The sequence below is a fragment of the Sus scrofa genome, chromosome 9 (assembly GCF_000003025.6).
Source record: "Sus scrofa isolate TJ Tabasco breed Duroc chromosome 9, Sscrofa11.1, whole genome shotgun sequence".
NCBI classification, from domain to species: Eukaryota; Metazoa; Chordata; class Mammalia; order Artiodactyla; family Suidae; genus Sus; species Sus scrofa.
Genome location: NC_010451.4, coordinates 38,280,529 through 38,305,319, shown reverse-complemented (window position 1 = coordinate 38,305,319; position 24,791 = coordinate 38,280,529). Strand labels below are relative to the sequence as shown.

At 38.7% G+C, this 24,791-nt stretch overlaps 1 protein-coding gene across 1 annotated transcript in view; it reads left to right on the top strand.

Moving 5' to 3' along the window:
- Window positions 5,759-24,791, top strand: part of RDX (radixin) — a gene marked incomplete at its 5' end in the record, with an annotated part of 55,954 nt that continues 36,921 nt past the window's right edge. Inside the window, 3 exon segments of the mRNA NM_001009576.1 lie at window positions 5,759-5,886; window positions 21,500-21,580; window positions 23,674-23,757. Coding sequence (NP_001009576.1) covers window positions 21,569-21,580; window positions 23,674-23,757 — 96 coding nt within the window.

Genomic DNA, 24,791 nt, shown 5'->3' with positions numbered 1-24,791 from the left:
CCATGTAGAGCACAGATAATTTTGCCTCAGCCTCTGCTTTCTGGGGAACCCACGCAAAGACATTCATCGTATCCATTGTTACTTCTTTTTCTTTCTTTTTCTTTTTTTGTCCTTTTAGGCCTACACCTGTAGTATCTGGAATTTCCCAGGCTAGGGGTCCAATCAGAGCTGCAGATGCCAGCCTACACCACAGCCACAACAATGCTGGATCTGAGCTTCGTCTGTGACCTACACCCCAGCTCACAGCAATGCCGGATCCTGAGCAAGGCCAGGGATCAAACCCGAGTCCTCATGGATACTAGTCAAGTCTGTTAACCACTAAGTTACAAAGGGAACTCCCCATTGTTACTTCTTTTATGTAAGATAGTATTTTTAATTTGTAGCCAAGCACATGGCTACCCAGAGTAAATATTATAGTTTCCAACTTTTTTGCCAGCTGCATTTGATTATGTGACTAAGTTCTGACCAATGAATATTAATATATTATAGTAATAACATATACTATATTATAATAATGCATATGATATATATATATGTATGTACACACTCACACACAATTTGGGAAGTGTCCTTAAAAAAATGGAAGTGGCTTTCTCCTTTACTCTTTTCTCCTGGCTTTCATGTAAATATGATGGCTAGAGCTGGGGCAGCTATCTTTTGCCATGAGGTGGAAGCCACATGTGGAAGATGACGGAGCATGACAGTAACAGGAACTGGGGCTCCTGATGACTGGGCAGACCCTACACCAGCTCTAAAATGCCTACCCGAATATCGGTTTAAAAAAGAAATAAATTTCTGTTTTTTCAAAGCCACTATTATTTTGGGCTTTCTGTCACTTTCTGCTGGGCTTAATCCTAACTGGTCAGGTAGAAAACTGAGTTTCTACCGGAATGAAATGAAGAAAAAGGAAGAAGAAATAGCATCAAGTGTCATTTTACATGCATTACATGGCAGCACTGGATCCAAAGGCCAAGGTTTTTACCATTACGTCATACTGTCTCTTGCAAATTTAGATTGTATAAGCAGGATGTCCAGTGGCCTGATCACCTTTGAGTTATCAGAATGTTGACATACCAGGCTAACACAAAACAAAACGCTCTCTATTCAGAAAACTGGCCTGTCAGTGCTTCTCATCTGCATTAATACACGACATTAACTATGAGAGTGTTTACAGTGGGTCAAGCCTGTGTTAAGCTCTCTACTCAGAAAATCTAAGAACTAGCACTCTACAAAGGATATGTGTAAGAGAGACAGAACCCTGGTCTGGGATTTTGGTTAGGCTTACCAGCATCTTGGAATAAGAAGGGGTAGCTAGCAGAGATTGAGAGGAGTGGGCCCACTGACTCTTTAAGAGATGATGTTAGTGAGACTTGATAACTGATGGAACATTCAGGATGGATGAATTCAGGATTATTCTCAGGCTTCTGTGATGGATGTCACATCAGAAGGCAGTTTCACAAATTGAGGTGAGCTTATATAGAAAGAGAAAGAGAAAGAAGAGAAGACAGAGGAAGAAGAAGAAGAGAGAGAGTTAAAGAATTTTACAGATGGTTTGTCTAATCTGGCTCCCTTATTTAATAGATGAGAACACTGAGTCCATTAAACAAATTTTTTTAAAAGGTGTTCCTAGAGTCTCTAGCAGTTAGTGTCAGGAAGTCACTGTTGGTAGGATGTATGGCCATTTCATAAGATTGAGTGCTCTGAGGCCCTCTTTTCTGAAAATCTGCAATATCTTAAAACAATCTCTGGGACAAGCACAAAGGTGTAACTGTCTCCATCTTTTGACATTGTCTGTGAGTAAATTACAGACTGGTCCATTGGACTTTCAAGGGCACTTAGCAACTTGTTGGTTGGAATTGGGAATAAAGCCAAGGTTATAGATTTCCTCATTTGGATTCTTTCCACTCCGTTTATTACTTACCTCTGAAATATTTTTGCTGTTTATCATGAACTAAATTGGCTTTATCACCTAAGCAGAGAGGATTAAGCAATAACTTTACTCTGTCTTTGTTGAAGACTATATGCTCATATCTGTGAACACATTATGAATTATGTACTTATGTAATTTGATCTCAGATAGGGAGAGAATAAAGGTAGAAAGAGACCTGCGGTTTCTTGACTCTTACTTTAGGTACATTGGACATCAAACCCCTATTGACCGTAATGAAATTTTATAGCTTCTATCAGCAATTAAATTTGTATGGCTTACAAAGCATACAAAGAAGATGATAAGATAGTTTTATTTACTTTACCTGTTTTTACTTAGGGCCATTATATCGGTGAACACATTGTGACTATGTACTTTCATATGTAAGAGTGTGAATAGTATGAAATATCACTGCTTATAATGGAAGAGTGTCATTTGCATATTTTTCTATGTATAGGTTTTAAAAATAGTGATTTTTACATTATTGTAACTTTTTAAATATAGTAAATAAATTTCTTCATTTTATTTTTTAAATTTTATTAAAAATAGTAAATAACATTTTTGATGGAAGTATACTTTAGTATATTATGATGCTTTGGATTGATTTAATTCTAATGCTGTAGTACAATCTTGGGCTTGAGAGAAACTATATTTTCTGAAGAAATATTTGGAAATGAAAAGCCTATTTTAAAATCAACTATAATAAAAAAATTAATTAATTAAAAAAGAAAAGCTTATTTTAGCATGTTACCTATGTTCATTTCTTTAACAAGTTTTTTTGTTTGTTTGTTTTTGGTTTTTTGCTTTTTTTAGGGCCATACCAGTGGCATATGGAGGTTCCCAGGCTAGGCGTCCAGTCAGAGCTACAGCTGCTGGCCTAAGCCACAGCCACAGCCACAGCCACACAGGATCTGAGCCGCATCTTCGACCTACACCACAGCTCACAGCAATGCCAGATCCTTAACCCATTGAGCGAGGCCAGGGATTGAACCCGCAACCTCATGGTTCCTAGTTGGATTAGTTTCCATTGTGCCAGGACGGGAACTCCTTTCACAAGGATTTATTGGATGTCTCATTTGCTGTATTTCTTATAGTAGTTTATTTCCAGTTACGAAGTCCTATATTTCCCGTAGACACTGAAAAATTAGCATCTTCCTGACCTGCCTAATTACCTTTATCTCTCAATTCTACTTTTATAATCCACATTTGGAGTTTTGTTGTGGCTCAGCAGCAATGAACCCTCTAGTATCCATGAGGACTTGGGTTTGATCCCTGGCCCTGCTCAGTTGGTTAAGGATCTAGCACTGCCATGAGCTGTGGTGTAGGTTGAAGACTCAGCTTGGATCTAATGTTGCTGTGGCTCTGGCTCTGGCCGGCAGCTGCAGCTCCAATTTGTCCGCTAGCCTGGGAACCTCCATGTGCTGCAAGTGTGGCCCTAAAAAGATATATATACATACACACACACACACATTTATTTGTTTGTTTATTTTTGTTTTTTTAGGGCTGCACCCGCTGCATGTGGAGGTTCCCAGGCTAGGGGTCAAATCCGAGCTGTAGCTGCCTGCCACAGCCACAGCCCCAGCTACTCAGAATCTGAGCCGTGCCTTCGACTTACACCACAGCTCAGGGCAACTCCAGATCCTTAACCCACTGAGCAAGACCAGAGATCGAACCTGTGTCCTCACGGATACTAGTCAAGTTCGTTAACCACTGAGCCACAATGAGCTATCCTACTTATATCTTAGACTTTTACGGCCACACCCATGGCATATGGAAGTTCCCAGGCCAGAGATTGAATCTGAGTCACAGCTGCCAAAACTGGAGCTCCTCTAACCCACTGTGCCAGCCTAGAGATCAAACCTCGCTTCTGCAGCCACCAGAGCCACTGCCATCAGATTCTTAACCCACTGCACTGCAGTGGGAACACCTGAACATTTTTATAGGTTGAATCACAGTGCCAAATTGTTTCTAAATAGGTTGTTTCAGCTTATACTCCCACTCAACAACGTCTAGTAGCACCCTTTTATCTCACCAGCATTGAATATTATCTTTTACTCAAATATTTACTAATATGATAGCTGACTGAAATGTTACACTTTCCAGTCTGTTTGGTGTTGCAGAATAAAAGATAAAATCAAGTCTTAGGAGTCAAATAGAACTGGGTTTGGTCATAGTTCTGCCACTTCCTAATTGTGTTACATTGAGCAAATTACTTAACTCCTTTCTTCATCTTTTTTTTTTTAAAGTTCAGTAATAATATTTACCCCAAACTCAGGGTTGTTGTAATTATTAAAAGAGATAGTCATGTAAAGCATTTCACATCAGATCCAGGCATAGTTAATGCCTCATTTTCTGCTGCAAAAGTATGTTATATAGTTTTGTTTGATTAGTGTCCTATCTAGGAATTTACACAATACTTTGACTCTATGCATGCAGCTTATTGTGGAGGCTGAACAATTACCTGGATAATTCTTGCACCCCAGGGAGAAGGTGAGGGAGTAATCTTAGAGTCAAAAAAAAAAAAAAAAAAAAAAAAAAAAAAACACAGGAAAAAAACCGCACACACCTGGTTCCGTCCTTGAGGAATTTGCACTCTAAAGGCCTTTGAGTTTAACTCTTGGGGCTTTTAATTGTTTAGAGAGGTCTCAAAGGGCAATGGTGGAAACTTAACTGAAGAGTAAATTTAGTGAAAGTAATCTGAGGAGAGAGTTGCTGGAAAAACTCTTGAAGGCAGGAAGGAATTATCTGTTCTATAAAATTAAGCACACTCATGAAGTCTTATTTGAATCTCAAGTTTATTCATAAAAAGTAAACTCAGCAAACAGGGCAAGCTAGGTTAATCAGATTTGGTGCACTTGCTGTTTCTATACTCATAACAAGTTTTGCTCTCTGAATCCCAGCAGAAAATATGAGGAGAGGGAGTGTGGAGTACATGACACATGACCAGAAGTCTATCTAGTCCCAACCACTCAAGTGAGACCATGATCAAATGTCTAACTTTTCACGAAGTGTAGGATAAGTTAGGTTTGGCTGTGCTTTGGGGTCCCACTTCCAACAATTTCTTCTTAACTGCCTTACTCCAACTGCAAAAGAATCCTTGCCTGGATAAAAATCCGCACGCTCGATTGGGCTCATATCCATGGAGGTTTTGGTGGGGGGTTAAAAATTGCCCCTGAAAAAGCAAGTTTTTCTAGTTGGGCAAATCCTGCCAAAAAACTTATATATATATATATATACACATATACATATATGTATATGTGTATATATATATAAATAAAATCCGTTTCTCTCCTCTGGTCCAGGATTTTCAGGCTGAACAGCCAAGTAACACGCTCCTCTCAGTTCTGGACTCCCTCTGGGGAGAATTCCTCCTTGAGGGGGATGGAAACACCCTCGGTGAGTTTTCAGCACCAGCGGGAGTTTCAAGTTTCCACCCTGGGGATGAGGCGGGGGTGGGGGTGGGGTGCGGCGGGACGGCACCCCTTCCCTGAGCTTCTGGCTCAGCTCGAGCCCAGGCCTCCCCGGAAGGAGCCCCCACTCCCGCCCTCGCCCCATTTCTTTGGGGCTCCAGCAGCTGCAGCTCGGCGCTCCAACGTCCCCGCCCGAACCGCGACCCCGGGCGACGCCCAGAGCAGTGGGCGGGCGGCCGCGGGCCTGCGGGGCGGGGCAGGGGCGGGGCGCGGGCGGCGGGGCGGTGGCCGCGTTGGCGCTCGGGCCGCGGCGCGAGGCCGGCCCGGCGGCAGGGGAGGCGGGGGCGGGGGGCGCGGGGCAGCCCCGCCTCCCCCCGAGGAGTCGCCGGGCGGCCATATTGCGGAGCTGTCTGCGGTGGCGGCGGCGCCTCTCCTCTCCGGCGGCTCAGTGCTCCCTCACCGCCTCTCCCTCCCAGCCACAGCCACGAGCCCGGCGCCGCCGCGCAGCGCCTCGGCCCCACTCGGCGGGAAGAACCGCCCGCTCTCCGGGTAAGCGCCGGCGCCTTCCCGGCCCCCACCCCGCTCCCGGGCTCCGTAGACGCTGAGCTGGCGGCGAGAAGTTGCGGGGCCCCGAGCTGTCCGGCGGCAGCGCCGCGAGGCCTCGCGCCGCGTGGGCCGCTGTCCTAACGGCCTGGCCGGCCAGGTAGCTCCCGGGGCTGGAAGGAGGCGCGAGCGTCGGCCCGAGTCGTGGCCCGGCTGCGGCCCGGGCCCGCTGCCGCGCTCCTCTCCTCCCCCCCGGCGTGGGTCCGCCTGCAGCGTCGGCCCCGGACTCCTGCCTGGGCTCGGCCTGGCACGTCCTTTCCAGGCAGTTTGAAAATACACATGTAAGCGTAGGAGAAATTTAGTTTTGCCATGTAAGGAGGGAATTCATCGGAACTTCTCCCCGGCCTTCAGTTTGAAAGTACGGGCGTGGGATTACTAGAGAGCGCGCGTCCCGCCCAGGTGGCCGAGGGATGCATGCTGCGGTACCGGGTTTGGGTCTCCCGCTCCTGGCCACCCGCCCCCGCTCCCAGGGCCGCGGTTCTGGCCGCTCCTCTACCTGCTGCTGCAGCGGCTGCCGGCCTCCGAGCCCTTAACTTTCTCTGGCCTTGGAGGCCGCGGGATTAGTATATTAGGTCCCACCAGGCGGGTCGAGTACGTTACGGTCCCCCCTTCCTTTAAGGGGTTGTAAACTAAATTCCCAGGCTAACTTTGAAAGGGGGGGGGCGGTGTGCACTACATTATTTCGGTTTAAATAGAGCACATCACTTCCTATACAGATGTGGCGTGGTTCTTTAACCATTCACAACATGTATTTAGTATTTTCCCCCTTAAGGAGTGGCTATTAATGAGGTTGGGAATGTGTTAAAAGTCAACTTCACCAAAGATGTGTTTTAAAATACACTTGAGATTTTGTAGAAGACGTTTTAGTGAGTTATGTGGCACTGAGACGGGCATGATGTAAAAGTGTAAACCTAAGATAATAAGGGTTTATTTGATAAAGGAGCACTTGGACATAGACATTGCAGTCTATTGTTTACGGAGCATACTTTTTTTTCAGAACGCTAAATACTCTTTTATATTTCGGTCAGACTGATGAATGAACAATTGCCCCGTTCAATGTGCTGGATAAATAATGGCTTAATCCATTTGCTAAAACAGCATTATTAGATTTGAGAAAAGAGACTAATATTCAGGATTGCAATTTTTTTTTTTTAAATTCAGGATTACATTGCTTTCACTGGTGTGCTTTATCTTCCAGAGGCTTATAATTAAGTACCTCAAATGTAGCAAAATGTAGAACACTCCTTTTGAAATTAATGATCTGCTGTAAAAAGGATTGCACTTTTTCTGTTGCTTACTCACTTGTTATGTTTATGATATTTAATAAATAGTTAATATGTTATTAGTAGTAATGAATAGATATGCATTGGAATTCTTTACAGTTTTAATTAAATGAGACAAAATTTGTGGCATTCAGGAATATTAAATTCTTGCCCTTGTGGATTATACATTGTTTTGATCAACAATTCCTGTATTCCCAAGCATGGCAGAACATGTAGGAGATGCTCAGAAATTAATTAATTTTGGCATGGGGAGAGTATGAATCTTTGTTTTGGACATTTGTGTTACTTAACTGGAAAATAATTGATTATCCTTTTTCCCGTGGTGGTGAGGAATGACAGACTGCTGTTTTTTTTTTTTCTTGATAACTCGCAGTAGTCTCAGGGAAGGGAGCAGGGTTATTTCTTGGTTTTTTGTTGTTTTTTACTTCACTATTCCCAAGGGCACAATTGGATTTTATTATTCATTTATTCATTTTTATGTTTGGCAGGCTGTTGAAATGAAAATCTAGGTATTTTTGTCTTAATTTCAGCTCTCAAACTTATAATCTGTATAATCCAATACAATAGAGTCTGAAATATTGAATAATGATGGGAGTCTTGTTTTTTTTGTTTTTAATTTTATGGCCACATCTGTAGCATATGGAGGAGGTTCCCTGGCCAGGGATCGAATCAGAGCCACAGCTGTGACCTGTGCCATAGCTGTGGCAACGCCAGATCCTTTAACCCACTGTGCCAGCTGGGGATCGAACCTGTACCTCCCGAGTGACCCGAGCCACTGCAGTTGAATTCTTAGCCCACTGTGCCACAGCAGGAACTCTGGGAGTCTCATTTTTCCCTGTCTAAAATTAATTATTTTTGTCTTTTTGGGGCCTCACCCCTGACATATGGAAGTTCCCAGACTGGGGGTCAAATCAGAGCTGCAGCTGCCGGTCTACACCACAGCCACAGCAACGCAGAATCCAAGCTGTGTCTGTGACTTATACCACAGCTTATGGCAATGCTGGATCCTTAACCCACTGAGCAGGGCCAAGGATGGAGCCCGAGTCCTCGCAGTAGTCTCAGGGAGGGGAGCAAGGGTTATTTCTTGGGTTTTTTTGTTTTTTGCTTCACTATTCTAGTTGGGTTCATTAGCACTGAGCGGCAATGGAAACTCCAGAATTTGCCATTTTTAAGTGGTATAAATTAAAATATATTAAATTAAAAACAGACGAAAGGGAGTTCCTGTTGTGGCTCAGTGGTTAATGAACCCATCTAATATCCATAAGGACTTGGATTTGATCTCTGGCCTCGCTCAGTGGGTTGAGGATCTGGCATTGCCCGGAGCTGTGGCGTAGGCCAGCAGTTGGAGCTCCGATTCGACCCCTTGCCTGGGAACTTACATATGCCTTGGGTGTGGCCCTAAAAAGACCAAAAACAAAAGCCAAAAAACAAATTTTAACCAATATTTCCCAAAGATCAAAGCTTAAAATATATTCTATTGAAATTATGAAGGTAGCTATCTGTGTTGGTGGATATACTGATAGGGTATAGTTAATAGAATTTAATTTCATGCAACTGCTATAAATCTGGAAAGACAGGAAAGTCACCTCTTCTTGGATGGCTTGAAACTTCTGTGGGCCAGGAGCTAGTGGGCACTTCCAGCTACCCTGATATTACCCCTGGGATATGGGATTCAGTGGAACTGGATCGGGTTGGGTTGCTATGAACTCCACCCTTACAAGGTTATTTTAAATCTCATGGTATTAAAAGCCCTTGAGGAAACTTCCCCAACTTCTGCAGCTAGTATATGCTCAGCTCTTTGAGTGGTAGAAGTGGCCGGTCTGACTCCAGACAGCTCTTCAGTTTGTAGCCTCTTTCAGAGGAATCCTGCCTTTCCTATCCATAGTAGTTCCTGGTATATTTTTCAATATTCATTTATGTTGGATATACATTTTAAACCATTTTTAAAGACTATGAAAGTAATAAGTTTTATGACAAAGTTAAAAAAAACCCAGAAAAATGTTAAAGTCCTCAACTTCCCAGAACACCACCCCCTCCAACTTCTTTCTCAGTCCCAGTCTCTGTTTTTCAGAGATAATTGCTATAAGTATTCCTTGAAATATATGGAAAATGGCAGTATTTATGCAAGGATAAACATATGCTTTATATCCTTTATTTGTGATTTTAAAGTCTTTAAAAATAAAGTTCTTTTGTAACAGACATTGAAAGGGTATTTGTTTATTACTGTTTTAAGCAAAGATTAGTGTTTCTCAGATTTTCATCATTTGACATCAAAATGAAATTTCCTATTATCTCAGAAGTGTGTATGTACATGTGCAGACTTTCTTGATTAATGATGGAAGGTGAAGTTCATTTTTTACTTTCTTCCTAGTGCATGATACATAACTGACACTGAAAAATGGTATCCTTTAAAAAAGGGTGTATAGGAGTTCCTGTTGTGGCGCAGTGGAAACGAATAGCACCAGTGTCCATGAGGATGTGGGTTCAGTCCTTGGCCTTGCTCAGTGCGTTGGGAATCTGGCGTTGCCATGAGCTGTGGTGTAGGTTGCAGATGCCTCTCAGATCCCAAGTTGCTGTGGCTGTGGTGTAGGCAGGCGGCTTCAGCTCAGATCGGACCCTTAGCCTGGGAACCTCCATATGCCCAGTTGTGGCCCTAAAGACAAAAAATTTTAAAAAGGTGTATGATTTTGGGTAGTGAAATGTTCATTTGATATGTGTAGGTTTGTGCCTGGGAACTATTTGGGAAAGAAATAGGGTCCATATGATTCACTTCTTTATTTCTTCATTCCATCTAATAAGGAATCCTAGCTCTAACTTTCTGGAGAGAAGGGTTTATTCAGGTTAGGGGTTATATGGGGTTTTTTTTCCTTTGAATAGCCAGTATGTATAGAAATTATTGTGAATTCACACGTTTTGTATTTTTTCCTATTGTAGTATCAGTTACAATATTCCAGTTATAGCAAAATTCTAAATACATTTTGTAGATGTTAGTTAAATATGTAAATAAGATGACTTTTTTTACATCGGGTAATCTAATGCATGTGAATAGAATGTTTGAGCAACACTGGTTCCTTTTCTACTTTTCTGTATAATTTATATACATTTGAAATAAGAAACTTTTGAGTTCTAGTAAAGTTGATTTATTTGAAAATGATATTCTCTTTACTATTTGGAGACAGGTCAACAAACTAGTTTGTACACCAAATCCTGCCTACTGCCTGTTTTTGTAAAGTTTTATTTGACCACATAATAGCTCATTTGTTTACACATGATCTATGGTTGCTGCTGTTCTGCAACAACAGAGTAGTTGCAATAGCGACTCTATGACCCACAAAACCTAGAAAGTTTACTTCGCATGGTCCTTTACATAAAACGTTTGCTGTCCCCTGCTTTAAGGTATATCATTTATACATTCAGACGGCTGTGATCATATGCCAGATCCTCTTTGCATGTGTTAAATAAGGCAATGAGAAGGTCACACTCTAATGGGAATATGCATGTGCCATTGTGTAAACTGAAATGCTCAAGTGCTCTTCTGTGTATAAACTGGGGTTCATATTCAACTCAGCAGCATTTTAAGCATAATTTTCCCTGATGTGAATTCTTGGTGTTTCTTGTTTCATACCTAAAAAACAAAACAAAACAAAAAAAATCAAAAAAAACAAAAACAAAAAATGTTTCTGTAATTAACTAATAACCTCTTAATAAGTTAACCAGAGAAGGTATTCCTAGCCAAAAATCCTGGTAGTACTCAGAATGATATAGGCACAGGTGTCATGTAGAGGGACGGTTAATAAAAGGGAGAATGGGGACATGATAGGAAATCTTAGCCATCTAGTCACCCTTTGGCTTTTATTGAGTATGTGGGATGGACCAAACTTTGTTAGCCATCATGAGCACCCTTTTTTTTTTTTTTTTTTTCTTTTTCTTTTTCGGCCACCCCTTGGCATATGGAGTTCCCAGGCCAGGGATTAACTGCTGAGGCAATGCTGGGTCCTTAACCCAGGGTGCTGGGTTGGGAATCAAACCTGCATCCCAGTGTTCCAGAGATGCTGCAGATATCCTTGCATCACAATGGGAGCTCCGTGTGCACTCTTGGTATTTAAGTTGTTTCTAGCTTCTAGACTTAGAACAACTCTAAGAACCTAGTTTGGTTATTAAGTGAAGTAGGTATACATAGTTGGCAAGTCCGCATCTGCAAGTTCCACCAACCTTGGATTGAAAGTATTTGGAAAAAAATACTTTTTTTTCCAAAAAGTTCCAAAAAGTAAAACTTGTCACATGCTGGCAAATATTTCCATAGGATTTACATTGTATTTACAATTATTTATATATAATTTACATAATATTTGGTGTTTATAAGTAATCTAGAGATTATTCTTTAGATACAAATCTAAAGAATATGGAAAGATGTATATAGGTTATGCAAATATAATATTTTATATATATATATGCCATTTTATGCAACATCTGCAGATTTTGGTACTTGCAGGGGGGGTTTGTGTATACCTAAAGTGCTTCCTCTTTTCATCTAATCAACAAGAAATGTGGTGATTGTAGTTAGTATTAAATGTGTCAAATTAACTTGTCTTTAAATTTAATTTGTCAAGTTAAATGAGTTTGTTGATAAAGTCTTAAGTAGAGATGATAAAGGCCTGAATTTGGGAGACCTAGTTGGATGGAGGTTTGTTTTGTTTTCTTTTATGTTCACAGTTGCTGTCTCTTGTAGCCTGTTGCTTGCTAGCTTGTTCATTTTACAGGATGAAAAATGAGAGGAAAATTTTGCTCTTGCCAATCAACAAAAATTCAAGTGAATATTATAATAACTTAATTTACCAACAAAATCAACAAACATCTGAGGCCCTACTGTAAACCATGAGCCATTCCAATTTCTCAGTGAGGGTTGAATATCAAAAATTAGAAACTTACAGATAGTATAGATAGAACTGCCATATAGCCTTACTGACTGCATGAGAGAATACTAATTTTTAAAACATTTAAGAAACATTGACTTTATTGTGCTTTGAAAACAAGCCAGTATAATACCAAGTGTTTCAAAACATGAAGTATAGAATGGTGAGAATTACTCAGGTTAGTTTGAGGCTTTTCTTCTTCCCTGCTATTTAAGCCTATCTTTGTTTTTCCATTTTTAAACATTTATTATGACTTTTTGATTGTTTCCTTAAATGTAAAAATGACAAAATTTAACTGGATTTAGCTTTCTTTTAGCATTTAAAATTAATTTTTGCAAATAGTAAGCGTTTGTTTTTCACCCTCCTAGGAAATAATGCAGGTATGGTGTCTTTTAAATTTACAAAATTCTTTTAGGAAAGAAAGTTAATTTCAATGTAAAATTTTGCTTTCTGCTTTGTATTTAAGTTCTAGAAATTTGCATTTCCAGTTATGTATATATTGCTCAAAAATGTTGAATATTTTATTTCCTTGAACAAAAATCGGTTCCTACATAAGCAAGTACTAAATACCTTATTTAGAATTGCACATCTCTTACGGGAAATTAATTCGCTGAGGTGACTATACCAGCTTTAATGTGCACTTAGAACACCTTTAGAGGTAGTCTTTTTGATGTGAAAACAACAGGGGAAAGAGCTTTAGCTTCTTGAAAAGCTCTGGTTATTGTTTGGAATGAGCTTGTCTAGAATGATGTTAGAAAAAGGCAGAATAGGATAGCCACTAGAAGGACCTCTGACTTCGTTGACTAGCTTTAGTACTTTGGGCAAGTGACTTATCTGAATCTTAATTTCCTTAATTAGAAGAACAAGGGATTGTGATACTTATCTTGGGTAGAGCGAGGAAGGGCAGTTATTGGGAAGATTAGATAATGTAGGTAAAGCAACTGAAGAGTGAGCGAGCATTCTACAAATATTTCATTTACTACCCTTGTCCTTGGTTTTGGCCTAATTTCTTTTTTGTAAAATGAAACTAAAAATTCTTGTCCTCTGCTTCACTTGGGAAATCACATGGCATTATATAGGTAAAAGTACATTATTATTGCTATAAAATTCAGTACTTAACAATGAGCAAAAATATAATTAGCATAGATCTTTGTCTATTTCAACGTGGGTTTGTGAATGTAGATGGGGGAAAAAAGTTACATCTTTATTTACATATTTCCTTCCATTGTGAATATGGGCGGCAGTAGCAGAGATAGTTTCTCATAGAAATTGCAGATACTTTCCTAATGCATTATGTTGTTGCAGATCTCAAAATGATGTTTAATACCCATTACTTAAAGTTTAATAATTAGATATATAGGTTTTGTTATTTGAAGATTAATAAAGAAGCACATATGTTACTGTATCATAAATTTATGCTTTTTATGTTTTGATAATTATTCAGTATAATTGTCTTTTATATAATGTTATATATTTTGTGCATTTAAAAATACTTTTCTGGGAAGGAGTTCATAGGCTTTACCAGAGGGGCCCATGTTGGAGAAAAAAATGGTAAAGAACTTTTTTTGTGGATGCTATTATTGTGTTAATTTGACTCCCAGAGTTACCTTATTAATTCAGTTTATACTTCTCTTTGTTAACCCTGCTTCCCAGTCCCCCAGTAAGTTGACAGAGGAATTCTTTTGTAATTTTTTTGGTTTATGGAGAGACCACAATTATGTTCGGAGGTGGTATCTCAAAAAAAACTGAAAAAAATTTACAGTTAGGCTTGGGGAAAATATCTTGAGTAAAATTAGGCAGCCTGGTATAAATTATTGAAGCATCATTGGCCATGATTAGGTCAGTATGGACTGACTTAACACCTGTTTTACCACCTGACAGGTGAGGCGAGTCTGTTGTACTGCTGACTGAATAGAGCTCAAGGTATTAAGGTGAGGCTGTTTTTCTATTTTATTGTAGCGAGGAGGCTATTTTAGGGTCATCTTCCGTTAAATGACAAAGGAGAATGTTTTATGTGAAAGCTTTGTCTTCAGTGTGGCAGTAAGTTTGAGTACATATCCATACACGTAATTTTCTGGACATGGGAGATGTGTATGCTGGCAGCATCTGTTTGCCATAATTGTTTTTCTTTGCTTTTGCGTGAGTCAGTGTGCAAAAGAGGCAGGGTAAGACCTCTTTAAGAAATTTAGGAAGAGTAGGGAGAGAGAAGTAAATTCTTTTTCAATAGTAATTTATTATGGAGTAGGGAGGAGAAGAGTTGATTTTTATTATATATCTTTGATATACAGAGTTGATTTTTATATATGTTTGATATACAAAGTTGATTTTTATATATATTTGATATACAGAGTTGATTTTTATATATATTTGATGTACAGTAGTTTAGGTGATTATATATTATCATTTTGTAAGAGAAGAAAAGAAGACACTAAAACAGTTTTTAAGATGAACCAGTTAGAGGTACAACCTCAGGACATGTGATATCTTGGCTTTTTATGTGACATTTTATTAAATTTCCATTCTGCTACTAATAAATGCCATTTTCAAGAAAACATGCTAATATAGAAGGACTACAAGTGTACTATTGAAGTTAAATATAAATGTGAAACAGATGTCGGGGGTTTCTTTGTCTTTTGAGGGCCACACCCGAGGCATATGGAAGTTTCCAGGCCAGGGGTCAAATCGGCTGCAGCTCTCAGCTTACACCACAGCCACAGCAAGGTGGGAACCGAGCTGCATCTGAGACCTACACCACAGCTCACGGCGGTGCTGGGTCCTTAACCCACTGATCAAGGATGGGGATCAAACCTGTGTCCTCTTGGATACTAGTTGGGTTTGTTTCTGCTGAGCCACAACAGGAACTCTCCCAAGTGCTCAATATTAAAAATTCACATGTCCTTTGTAAGGATACCTGTCTTTTTACGTAGTTATGACAGGTGGCTACATTTTCTCTCTTTTCACTTGTCCTTATGTAAATGTTGACACAGTTCTTGTTCATCATGTTATATAGTTTCAGCATTACTTTAATTGTGATTTTGATCTTAATCATTGGCTGTTATTGTATCTTTGTATTGCTGAGAATATCTTGGTACAGATGATTACTTTGTTTTAAATTTATTTGTTTGGGGTATATTCCAGAAGTAGAATTTTCTGTTCAAAAAAAGCTTTGTTGCTTTTGTTATATATTGACAACTTCCCAGAAATATGGAGCACTCTATGATGCTACTTGATTTTTCAGAGAGAATACTGATCTGAAAATACACATTTTTAGTTGTTTTTTTTTCTTAATTATTGTTTTGGGTTTTTTTTTTTGTTGTTGTTTTTGTTTTTTGTTTTTTTGGCTGTACCCACGGCATACCAAGTTCCCAAGCCAGGGATTGAACCTGTGCCATAGCAACAACCTGAGCCACGGCAGTGATAAGGTTGTCCTTAACTGCTAATTTACAAGGAACTCCTAGAAACTTTTTTAAAGAAGCCTACTCTGTCCTAAAGCAAGTGCTTTATTTCAGACTCCTTACTTCCTCAGAGTTCATTTAGACTAGTTAGGCTTGTTGGGGATTTTAAAAGGTTAGTTAGCTTATGTAAAAACCTTGTTTTGTATATATTTGCCTCTGACATATTTATTTAATGCCACTAAAATGCTCTTATTAAACCTAAAACTTTAATATAGATTATTTTGCTTGAAATGTCCTTTTCTATAGAGCATAAATTGAAGTATTTCAAGGTTTTTTTTTGTTTGTTTGTTTGTTTTTTTGCTTTTTAAGGCTGTGCTCATGGCATATGGAGGTTCCCAGGCTAGGGGTCGAATCGGAGTTGTAGCCTCCGATCTACACCAGAGCCACAGCCACACAGGATCCGAGCCACATCTGCGACCTACACCAGAGCTCACGGCAACGCAGGGATCCTTAACCCACTGAGCAAGGCCAGGGATAGAACCTGCAACCCCATGGTTCCTAGTCAGATTCGTTTCTGCTGCGCCATGACAGGAACTCTGGAAAACCCTATCTTTGTTGATTAATACATAACTTTAGACATTTCGCAAAATCTTATATACTTGATGTTTATTATCTGCCTAGCTGGTTCTTGTTTGATAAATACTCTTTCTGTAGTTTGAGTGCTTTAACTTAGTTTGTAGTCTGGCATATTGTTAATGTTCATTTTCTTTCCTTTGTTCTTTGTTACCAATGAGATGGTGCAGGAAGGACACAGCAGCCATTTGGTTTAGTAAACAGCAATGATTAATACCTGGGGGTGGGGGTATGGGGGTGGGTGAAATAGGATAGATTGGGAGTTTGGGATTAGTAGATGCAAGCTATTACATTTAGAATGGATAAGCAATGAGACCCTACTATTTCCAGTCTCTTGTGTTAGAACATGATGCACAGGGAACTATTTCCAATCTCTTGTGTTAGAACATGATGGAAGATAATACAAGAAAAAGAATGTATATATAGATATATAGATATATCTATATGTATCTATGACTGGGTCACTTTGCTGTACTGCAGAAATTGACACAACATTGCACATCAACTATAATAAAAAAAAAATTTTAAAGGATCAGTTCCTGGGAATTCCCGTTGTGGCTCAGTGGTTAACGAATCCGACTAGGAACCATGAGATTGCAGGTTCGATCCCTGGCCTTGCTCAGTAGGTTAAGGATCCCTGCGTTGCCGTGAGCTCTGGTGTAGGTCGCAGATGTGGCTCGGATCCTGTGTGGCTGTGGCTCTGGTGTAGATCGGAGGCTACAACTCCGATTCGACCCCTAGCCTGGGAACCTCCATATGCCGAGGGAGCAGCCCAAGAAATGGCAGAAAGACAAAAAACAAAACAACAACAAAAAAAAACAAACAAAAAAACCCAAAAAAGATCAGTTCCTGAGCAAGCTCTCTTGAGTATCTACTAATTTCTGTAAGGTGTGTTGTGGGGATTGATATGGTAATGAATGCTAAATCAAGAAAGTAAGGTGAGAATTGGTTTAGAACAACTAAAATTCCTAGTATTCAGGTAGGACCAAACCTGAAATACCTCTATAGGGACACATGTACAACACAGGGCTTGCGGGAATCCCATGTTGGGAAGTGGGTTAGGGACATTGGTTTTCTATCCAAAATTAAAAACTCCATAAAGAAATAAGCCATGATGAACTGGAAATAGTAGAAAATTTTATTGTGACATACAATAAATATTATAGGGATAAAAGGAGGATTCAGTACAAATTATAAAGTAGTATAGCATTTTTATTTTTTAAAAAATTTTTTTTTTTTTGTCTTTTTTTTTTTTTTGTTGTTGTTGTTGTTGCTATTTCTTGGGCCGCTCAAGCGGCATATGGAGGTTCCCAGGCTAGGGGTTCAATTGGAGCTGTAGCCACCGGCCTACGCCAGAGCCACAGCAACGCGGGATCCGAGCCGCGTCTGCAACCTACACCACAGCTCACGGCAACGCCGGATCGTTAACCCACTGAGCAAGGGCAGGGCCCGAACCCGCAACCTCATGGTTCCTAGTCGGATTCGTTAACCACTGCGCCACGACGGGAACTCCAATTTTTTTTAAAATTTTTATTATAGTTGATTTACAATGTTCTGTCAATTTCTGCTGTACAGCAAAGCAACCCAGCTATACCTATATGTATATTCTTTTTCTCACATTATGCTCCATCATGTTCCATCATGGGTGATTAGATATAGTTCCCCATGCTATACAGCAAGATCTCATTGCTTATCCACTCCAAATGCAGTAGATTGCATCTGCTAACCCTAATCTCCCCAGCCATCCCACTCCCTCCCTCTTCCCTGGGCAACCGCAAGTCTGTTCTCCATGTCCGTGAGTTTGTTTCTTTTCTGTAGATAGGTTCATTTGTGCCATAGTATGTAGCATTTCTAAAAAACATTTTTAAAAAGACCATAAGTGAATCTCTAGAAATTAAAATATGTCATCACTGAAAATTTAAACTAGTGGGCAGGTAAAACTTTAAAAACACCTGCAGAGAATTAATGATTGGAGGAGAATGAGATCCAATATGTATCTAATAAGAATTGTTGAATGGAACGAGACAGTGCCTAATAATTTTCCAGAATTTAAGAAAAACATGAGTCTTCAGAATAAAGAAGCTTATCAAATCTTGAACAAGAGAAATAAAAGGAGTTCTAAAGAACAAACACGTGGTTTGATCCCTGGCCTGGGAACTTCTACATGCTGTGGGCATGGCCAAGGCCAAATGCACATGGGTAGTAACAGATGCCAGAAGAAAACCAGTATCTTCCAAATGCTGAGGGAGTTACTGTTAATTTAGAATTCTATATGCAATTAAATTATTAATGAAAAAAGAAAATATTTACTACAAAGATATAACAATTTTAAACCTTTACTCACTTAATAACACAGCCTGAAAGTATATAAATTAAAAAAAACCCCAAAACTGGCAGTTTAAAAGAAGAAATTAACATCCACAATCAGAGTTAAGAAAACTTAATGTTATTTCTCAATTTGATTAACTAGACTAAACAGAGTAGAGAGACTATAAACAAAACATTAAATATTTGATCTGGCTTGATCTAACTTAATCAAATGTAAAAAATATTTTCATTTATATCTGGAACAGTCAAACTGACCACTAAACATAAAGGAAGTCTTAATTAATTCTTTGGCTATAGTGTATAGTAAACTTAGAAATAAATAATAAAAAGATAGCACTCTGCCTCCAGGTCTCTAACCATTCCATTTGAAAATTTGAAACTCGGTGACTAGCAATCATCATTGGAAACTGACACATTTAGAGCTAAACAATGATGAAAAAAAACTGTGTATAAAAACCTATGTGGGACGCCACTAAAGAAAAGTAGTAGAGTTTTAAATATATTTTTCCCCTAGAGTCATTCCCCCTTAAAAGCAGATTTATATTCGTTTTCATAGGAACTCCTTTTTAAAATTTTTTTTTTTCCGCCCCACCGTGTATGTGGTTCCTAGGTCAGGGATCAGATAATGAGCTGCAGCTACCACCTACTCCATGGCTGTAGCAATGCCAGATCCTTAACCCACTGTGCTGGGCCAGAAATCAAACGTGCATCCCAGCACTGGCTGATCCCATAGTGTCACAGCAGGACCTCCTGTAGGAACTCTGTAATGCAATATGTTCTGAAGGTACATTTTAAGAAAGGCACATTGACCTGAAATGCCTTTAGTATTTATGAGTTTGGAAAGTTCATGAAGCTTATCTGCTAAGTGATTTAAATGTAAAAAAGAGTCTAAGAAATCTAGGAGAGATCTTGCTTTAAAAAGTTACTTGATACACTGGTCGTATTGTGGATTTTAAAATATATTCCAACAATACGAATCGCAAAAAATTAAGTTCCACTAAACTTTTTACACATATGGGTAGTTGTGGCTTGGAACAAAGATTTTAGTGTTAGATCCAAGAAGAACTTTATGTAATATGGAAAAAATAGTCTCACTGGCAAAATAGAGGGACCACTTTATATCTGGAGGTGCCTTGTAATGGGACATATTTAGTTTATGACCTTAATACATGTATTAGAAAAAAAGATTGGAAATACTTAGGTACACTTTGCATTTTAGAGGTTAGAAAATGAGCTGTTAAAGTAAACACCAAATAGTGAGAAGAATGATGATGAAAAGGATAGAAATTAACAAAAGAGAAAAAGGAAATAGAAGGTCAACAAAACTGAAAGTTGGTTTTTGTCCAATAAATGAAACAAACTTGTGGCAAGATTAATCAAGCAAAAGGGAAGGCAAAAATTAACAGTATTAGGAATGGAAAAGGAATCGTAGCTATAGACGTAGATATAAAAAAGTCAGAAAGAGAGTACTGTGAATAGCTTTCTAGAAAAGTTACCAAAGCTTGTGGAAAAAAGCAGATTTGACTCCGGGGTATGGGCATTTAAGCCATTTATATTTGAGTTATCATTTAGATATTGAGGAAGCCAAGTTAGCCAAGCAAGTCTGAAGTTACAGATTTGGGACTTACTAGCTTATAAATGATGTAAATGGTTGGTATTGAGGCTGTTGTAAGACCTGAGATGAATTTGATAGTAGGAATGAAAAGAGGATTTAAAAGTAGAAGATAGGACTGAAGTACATTTAGGTTCATGAAAGTAAGTGCTTGTATGCAGGGAATATCTCATTTCCTAGCTAAGAGTTAAGCAATAAGAGTTATTTAGGAAATGAATTTAATATTTCCAACTGAATTTCATAGGCTAGTATATTAGACTAGAAATTTTTCGTGATGAAGTTCCCTCCAAGAGAGGTTTATTGAATGTGGTTGGCTGAGATTTAGGGAAATGCCTTTACTTCAAAGCTTTGTTTTTATTTCAATTTGGAGAATTTTTAGTTTTATTAATAATAGAATCAAGCAATTTAATATAGTTTTAAAATTTTAAATTAATTATATATCCATTTAGTTGAAGGTGGTGTGTATTGGCAGAGTTATTACCTATATATAAGCTGTTTTCAGGTAATTAATACACTTCTCATTCTAGGTTTTCAAATTGGAATGATAGTCATTTTTTTTGGACAACTAAATGGTTAAGAATGTTAGATTTTTTTGGAAGGTTTATAGGAGGAGGAAAGCCCAGTTTTGTTCAATGTTTATAAGAACATGTACCCTCAAATAGCATATTGTCTTTCCTAGGTTAAGATTTACTACTGTTGCCTTAGCAGGAGAAGATATAATTTAACATTGGTCTTAAAGACGATTCTGTATTTCAGTGAAGGCCATTAGCTTGCTGGTAAGTAGCCTGCAGCTTGCTAGTGTGCAGAATATGGCTGTTTTATTCACCTTAGAGGAAAAAGTTACTCTTGCATATTTGTCTCTACTTGGAATTTAAAATTTTCAAGGAGCAAAAAAAATAATTTTCTTTAGAAGTTACCTTTTTGTAGTTTATGTTAATCAGTATTTCCTTTTTTTTTTTTTTTTTTGGTCTTTGGCAATACAGAAGAAAGGTTGAAAGTGTTCCTGACTTCATTTCTCTAGAATCTGAATCTATGTATTGCTGTCCTCCTCTCTAACATTCTTTGTAGGGGTGAACCTGACTCAGAAAGAGGAAACATTTGAGCCCTTACTAATCTTTTCCTTGTTTTGTGTTTTCTGTAATTAAATTAAAACTTTCAGTTGGTGATCAAGATGCTTTATACTATGCTATTTGAGATGTGTGCTATTTTAGATCACAAATACAAGTATTTTCAGAGAATATGAAATGATAGAGGGTGTTAGGAATTAATAGAGCTCCATGTTAATTATAACAGTTTAAAATATGAGCTTAAAAATTTATACAAATTACTTTGTTAAATAAAAACATTACTGTATAAAAAGATAACAGATCAGTTATGCTTTCTTTTCTTTAACAGAGGTACAACAGAATTCATAAACGTAAAGAATTTTTAAAGACGAAAATTAAAGACAAAAAGAGAAGGAAAATGCCGAAACCGGTAAGTGTATTTACTACTTTGACACTGCTTACTTAATAAAATATCAATAGCATTAAATTCCTTTTGGAACAAAGCAAAGTATTATGATAGCGTTGTTGGGAAGAAAAAAGCGCTGGTATTACTGTTGTTTGTTTTAGATTAATGTGGCTAGAGTACAGTGTTATCTGGGCCAGTGATGAAGAGGTGTCAGTAACATTGTAATTAAGGTTACCATGGGTTGTGGGGTCAAACTTGGTTCTTATCCTTTCTCTGCCACTTAATCTGAGTGACCTTTGTTAGATTAGTTCATTCTCTCCAATTCTTAATTTCTTCAGCTATAACATGGAGATGTAACTCATTACAAACTCAGGAGAACATGTTGAGGATTAGAAGATCCTGGTACATGCACATTCAGTGCTCAGTAGACAGTAATTTATTGTTAAGTGAAAGAAAATAAGAAAAGGCAGAATGTGGATACTGGGACTCTAATGTTTTTCTGGTAGGAATTGAAAGCTGCAACTACATTGGAAAGCTGTCCAAATAAATGAGTGGAGAACGTTAGCTATCACCAAGAGTTTAGGATTAAAAATGGTATATTATAATATTGTCATTTTTCATGAGGTTATTTATGTTAATCTCTAGTAGGTTTATTTTTGCTATATTTAAATGAATTAATATTTTAAACTTTTCTCAGTTTTAATTTTTAATGTGGTAAATATTGATAGATAACCCACATAAAAGAAAAGCTTGTTGGGATACTTAGTAATTTTTTAAGAGTGTAAAGAGATCCTGAGACCACGAAATTGGAGAACTTCTGGGCCAGGGCATTATTACTGTCTTTATAGTTAAAGGTAAGTTACTGCTATGTTTGAGTTCTACCCAGCAGGCAGGGAGGAAAAGAGCATAGGGAAGCAGGCTCACTGTTTATGCGTAGGCTGAAAAGTGACCCTGATCTCTTCTGCTCATGATCTTTTGGTGGGACCTTAGTCACACAGCCATTCCTAATTGCAGGAGACATTGAGACATGTTCTGTAGCTCAATACCATGTGTCAGACTGTAATTCTGTTAGATTTTGGTGGATAAACAAGCAGTCTGCCCCAATCATATGGTTAATTTTAAGGAGAGAAATCATACAGTAAATGCAGAAAGAGCAGTTGCTAAAATTGAATGACTATTCATGATTTAAGAATTTCTTAAGCTAGATATAGAAGAAAACCTCCAGAAAAAGTTCTCTGTTTTTTTTATTTTATTAGAATGTAGTTGCTTTACAATGTTGCATTAGTTTCAGGTATACAGTAAAATGATTCCATTATGCAAATACTCATTATTTTTCAGATTCTTTTCCCATAAAGGTTATTACAGAATATTGAGTAGAGTTCCCTGTGCTATACAGTGGTCCTTGTTGGTTAATTTCATATATAGTAGGCTGTATATGTTCATCTCAAGCTCCCAATTTATTCCCCCCGCACATACATTTCCTCTTTGGTAACCATAAGTTTGTTTTTGAAATCTGGGAATCTGTTTCTCTTTTGTAAATCACATTTTGTAAATTCATTTGTATCATTTTTTTTGGTTGTTTTTTGGGTTTTTTTTTTTTTGTCTTTTTAGGGCCACACTTGCGGCATATGGACGTTCCCAGGCTAGGGGTCAAATTGGAGCTGCAGCTGTTCCCAGGCTAGGGGTCAAATTGGAGCTGTAGCTGCCAGCCTACACCACAGCAACACACGATCCAAGCGGCGTCTACAAACTACACCACAGCTCATGGCCATGCCAGATCCTTAACCCATTGAGTGAGTGCAGGGATTGAACCGTATCCTCATGGATACTAGTTGGATTCATTTCCACTGCGCCACCATAGGAACTCCCTATTGAGTCACTTTAAAAGGTGATGGGACAGATATGATCGGAGGAGGGAGGGGGCAACTTGTGCTGAAGGCATTAGGAAAGTCCTCTGCAAACTATCACTTTAATAAAATATTGGGTACCCCATAGAGTTGCTCTTTGTTGCCTACATAGTATGCCATTTTATTTTATAAATCAGATAAAAGCATTTTCTCATGCGTAATGCTCCAAGTATTTTTTCTACTGATTATCCCCTTTTGCTTTTATTGCAGATCAATGTAAGAGTAACTACAATGGATGCTGAGCTGGAATTTGCCATTCAGCCCAATACAACTGGCAAACAGCTTTTTGATCAGGTATCATTTATCACATGAAGTATGCAATTTTGACACCGTAGTGTGGATGTTATTGCATACTTCCTTCTATGTTTCTCTGCACCTTTACTTAGAATGCAACAATGTAACACTTAGAATTTTTCACAGTACCTGTTCAAATGTCTTGAACAGCTGTACCTATAGTTTTTCTCATTCCTAGATTCGAGGAATAGGGACTTTTAAAAAATAATTATTAGCAGGTAGTTATTTAACATCAGAATGCAAATCGTTGTAATGAGGACTGAAAGGAATTCTCAGATATTCCTCATAGTTCGTGAATGGAACAGGTGGAGGTCCTAGACAGAGGTCGTAACTGAGCAAGGGCTCATGTGCCTGAGGCACAGAAAGCCAAAGTCTGACACCAGGCGTTTGCAGCAAAGTAAGGGTTTATTACAGAGCGTCAAGCAAAGGAAGGGGAGACAAGTCTCACATCTGCTCCACCTGAGTCTTTGAGTTAGTAGGGTGTTGTTTTTGTTTTGCTTTAAGGGAAAAAACAAGCTGGGTTAATCCTCGTCTTGTGACATTTCTTAGTCATAGTTTCAGTTTGGTCATCAGGATGTCTCTGCTTTATGATTCTCTGGCCAGGTGGTCCATTGCCTGGGGGTTTGTTAGCTCATCTTGCCCAAGAGAAGCAACCTGTATGTTAATGGTGATATCTAATGATACAGCAGCAATTTTAGCACATTAATGATCTGTCAGCAACAGCAATTTTAGTCATCTGACTCTAGTTAATTAGTGTTCACTTAGCACAGGATTGGGGTCGGAGGGAACAAGAAAGGGAATAAAGTTGGATAGAGAGGTTAATCATAAACTTGCATGGTGCTTGGTTTTGGGAGGGGCTTGGTTTCAAGGGGATGGCAGGAGCAACCAGTAGGCTCAGGAGATGCTGGCCTGGAATTAGAACATGGATGTCTTGTTAAGGAACTTCGATGACTAATCTCATTTTTTCTCACTCTTGAGTGCACATTTGAGCCACCCTGGGGAGCTTAAAAAGAAAAAAAAAAGGCAGTGCTTGG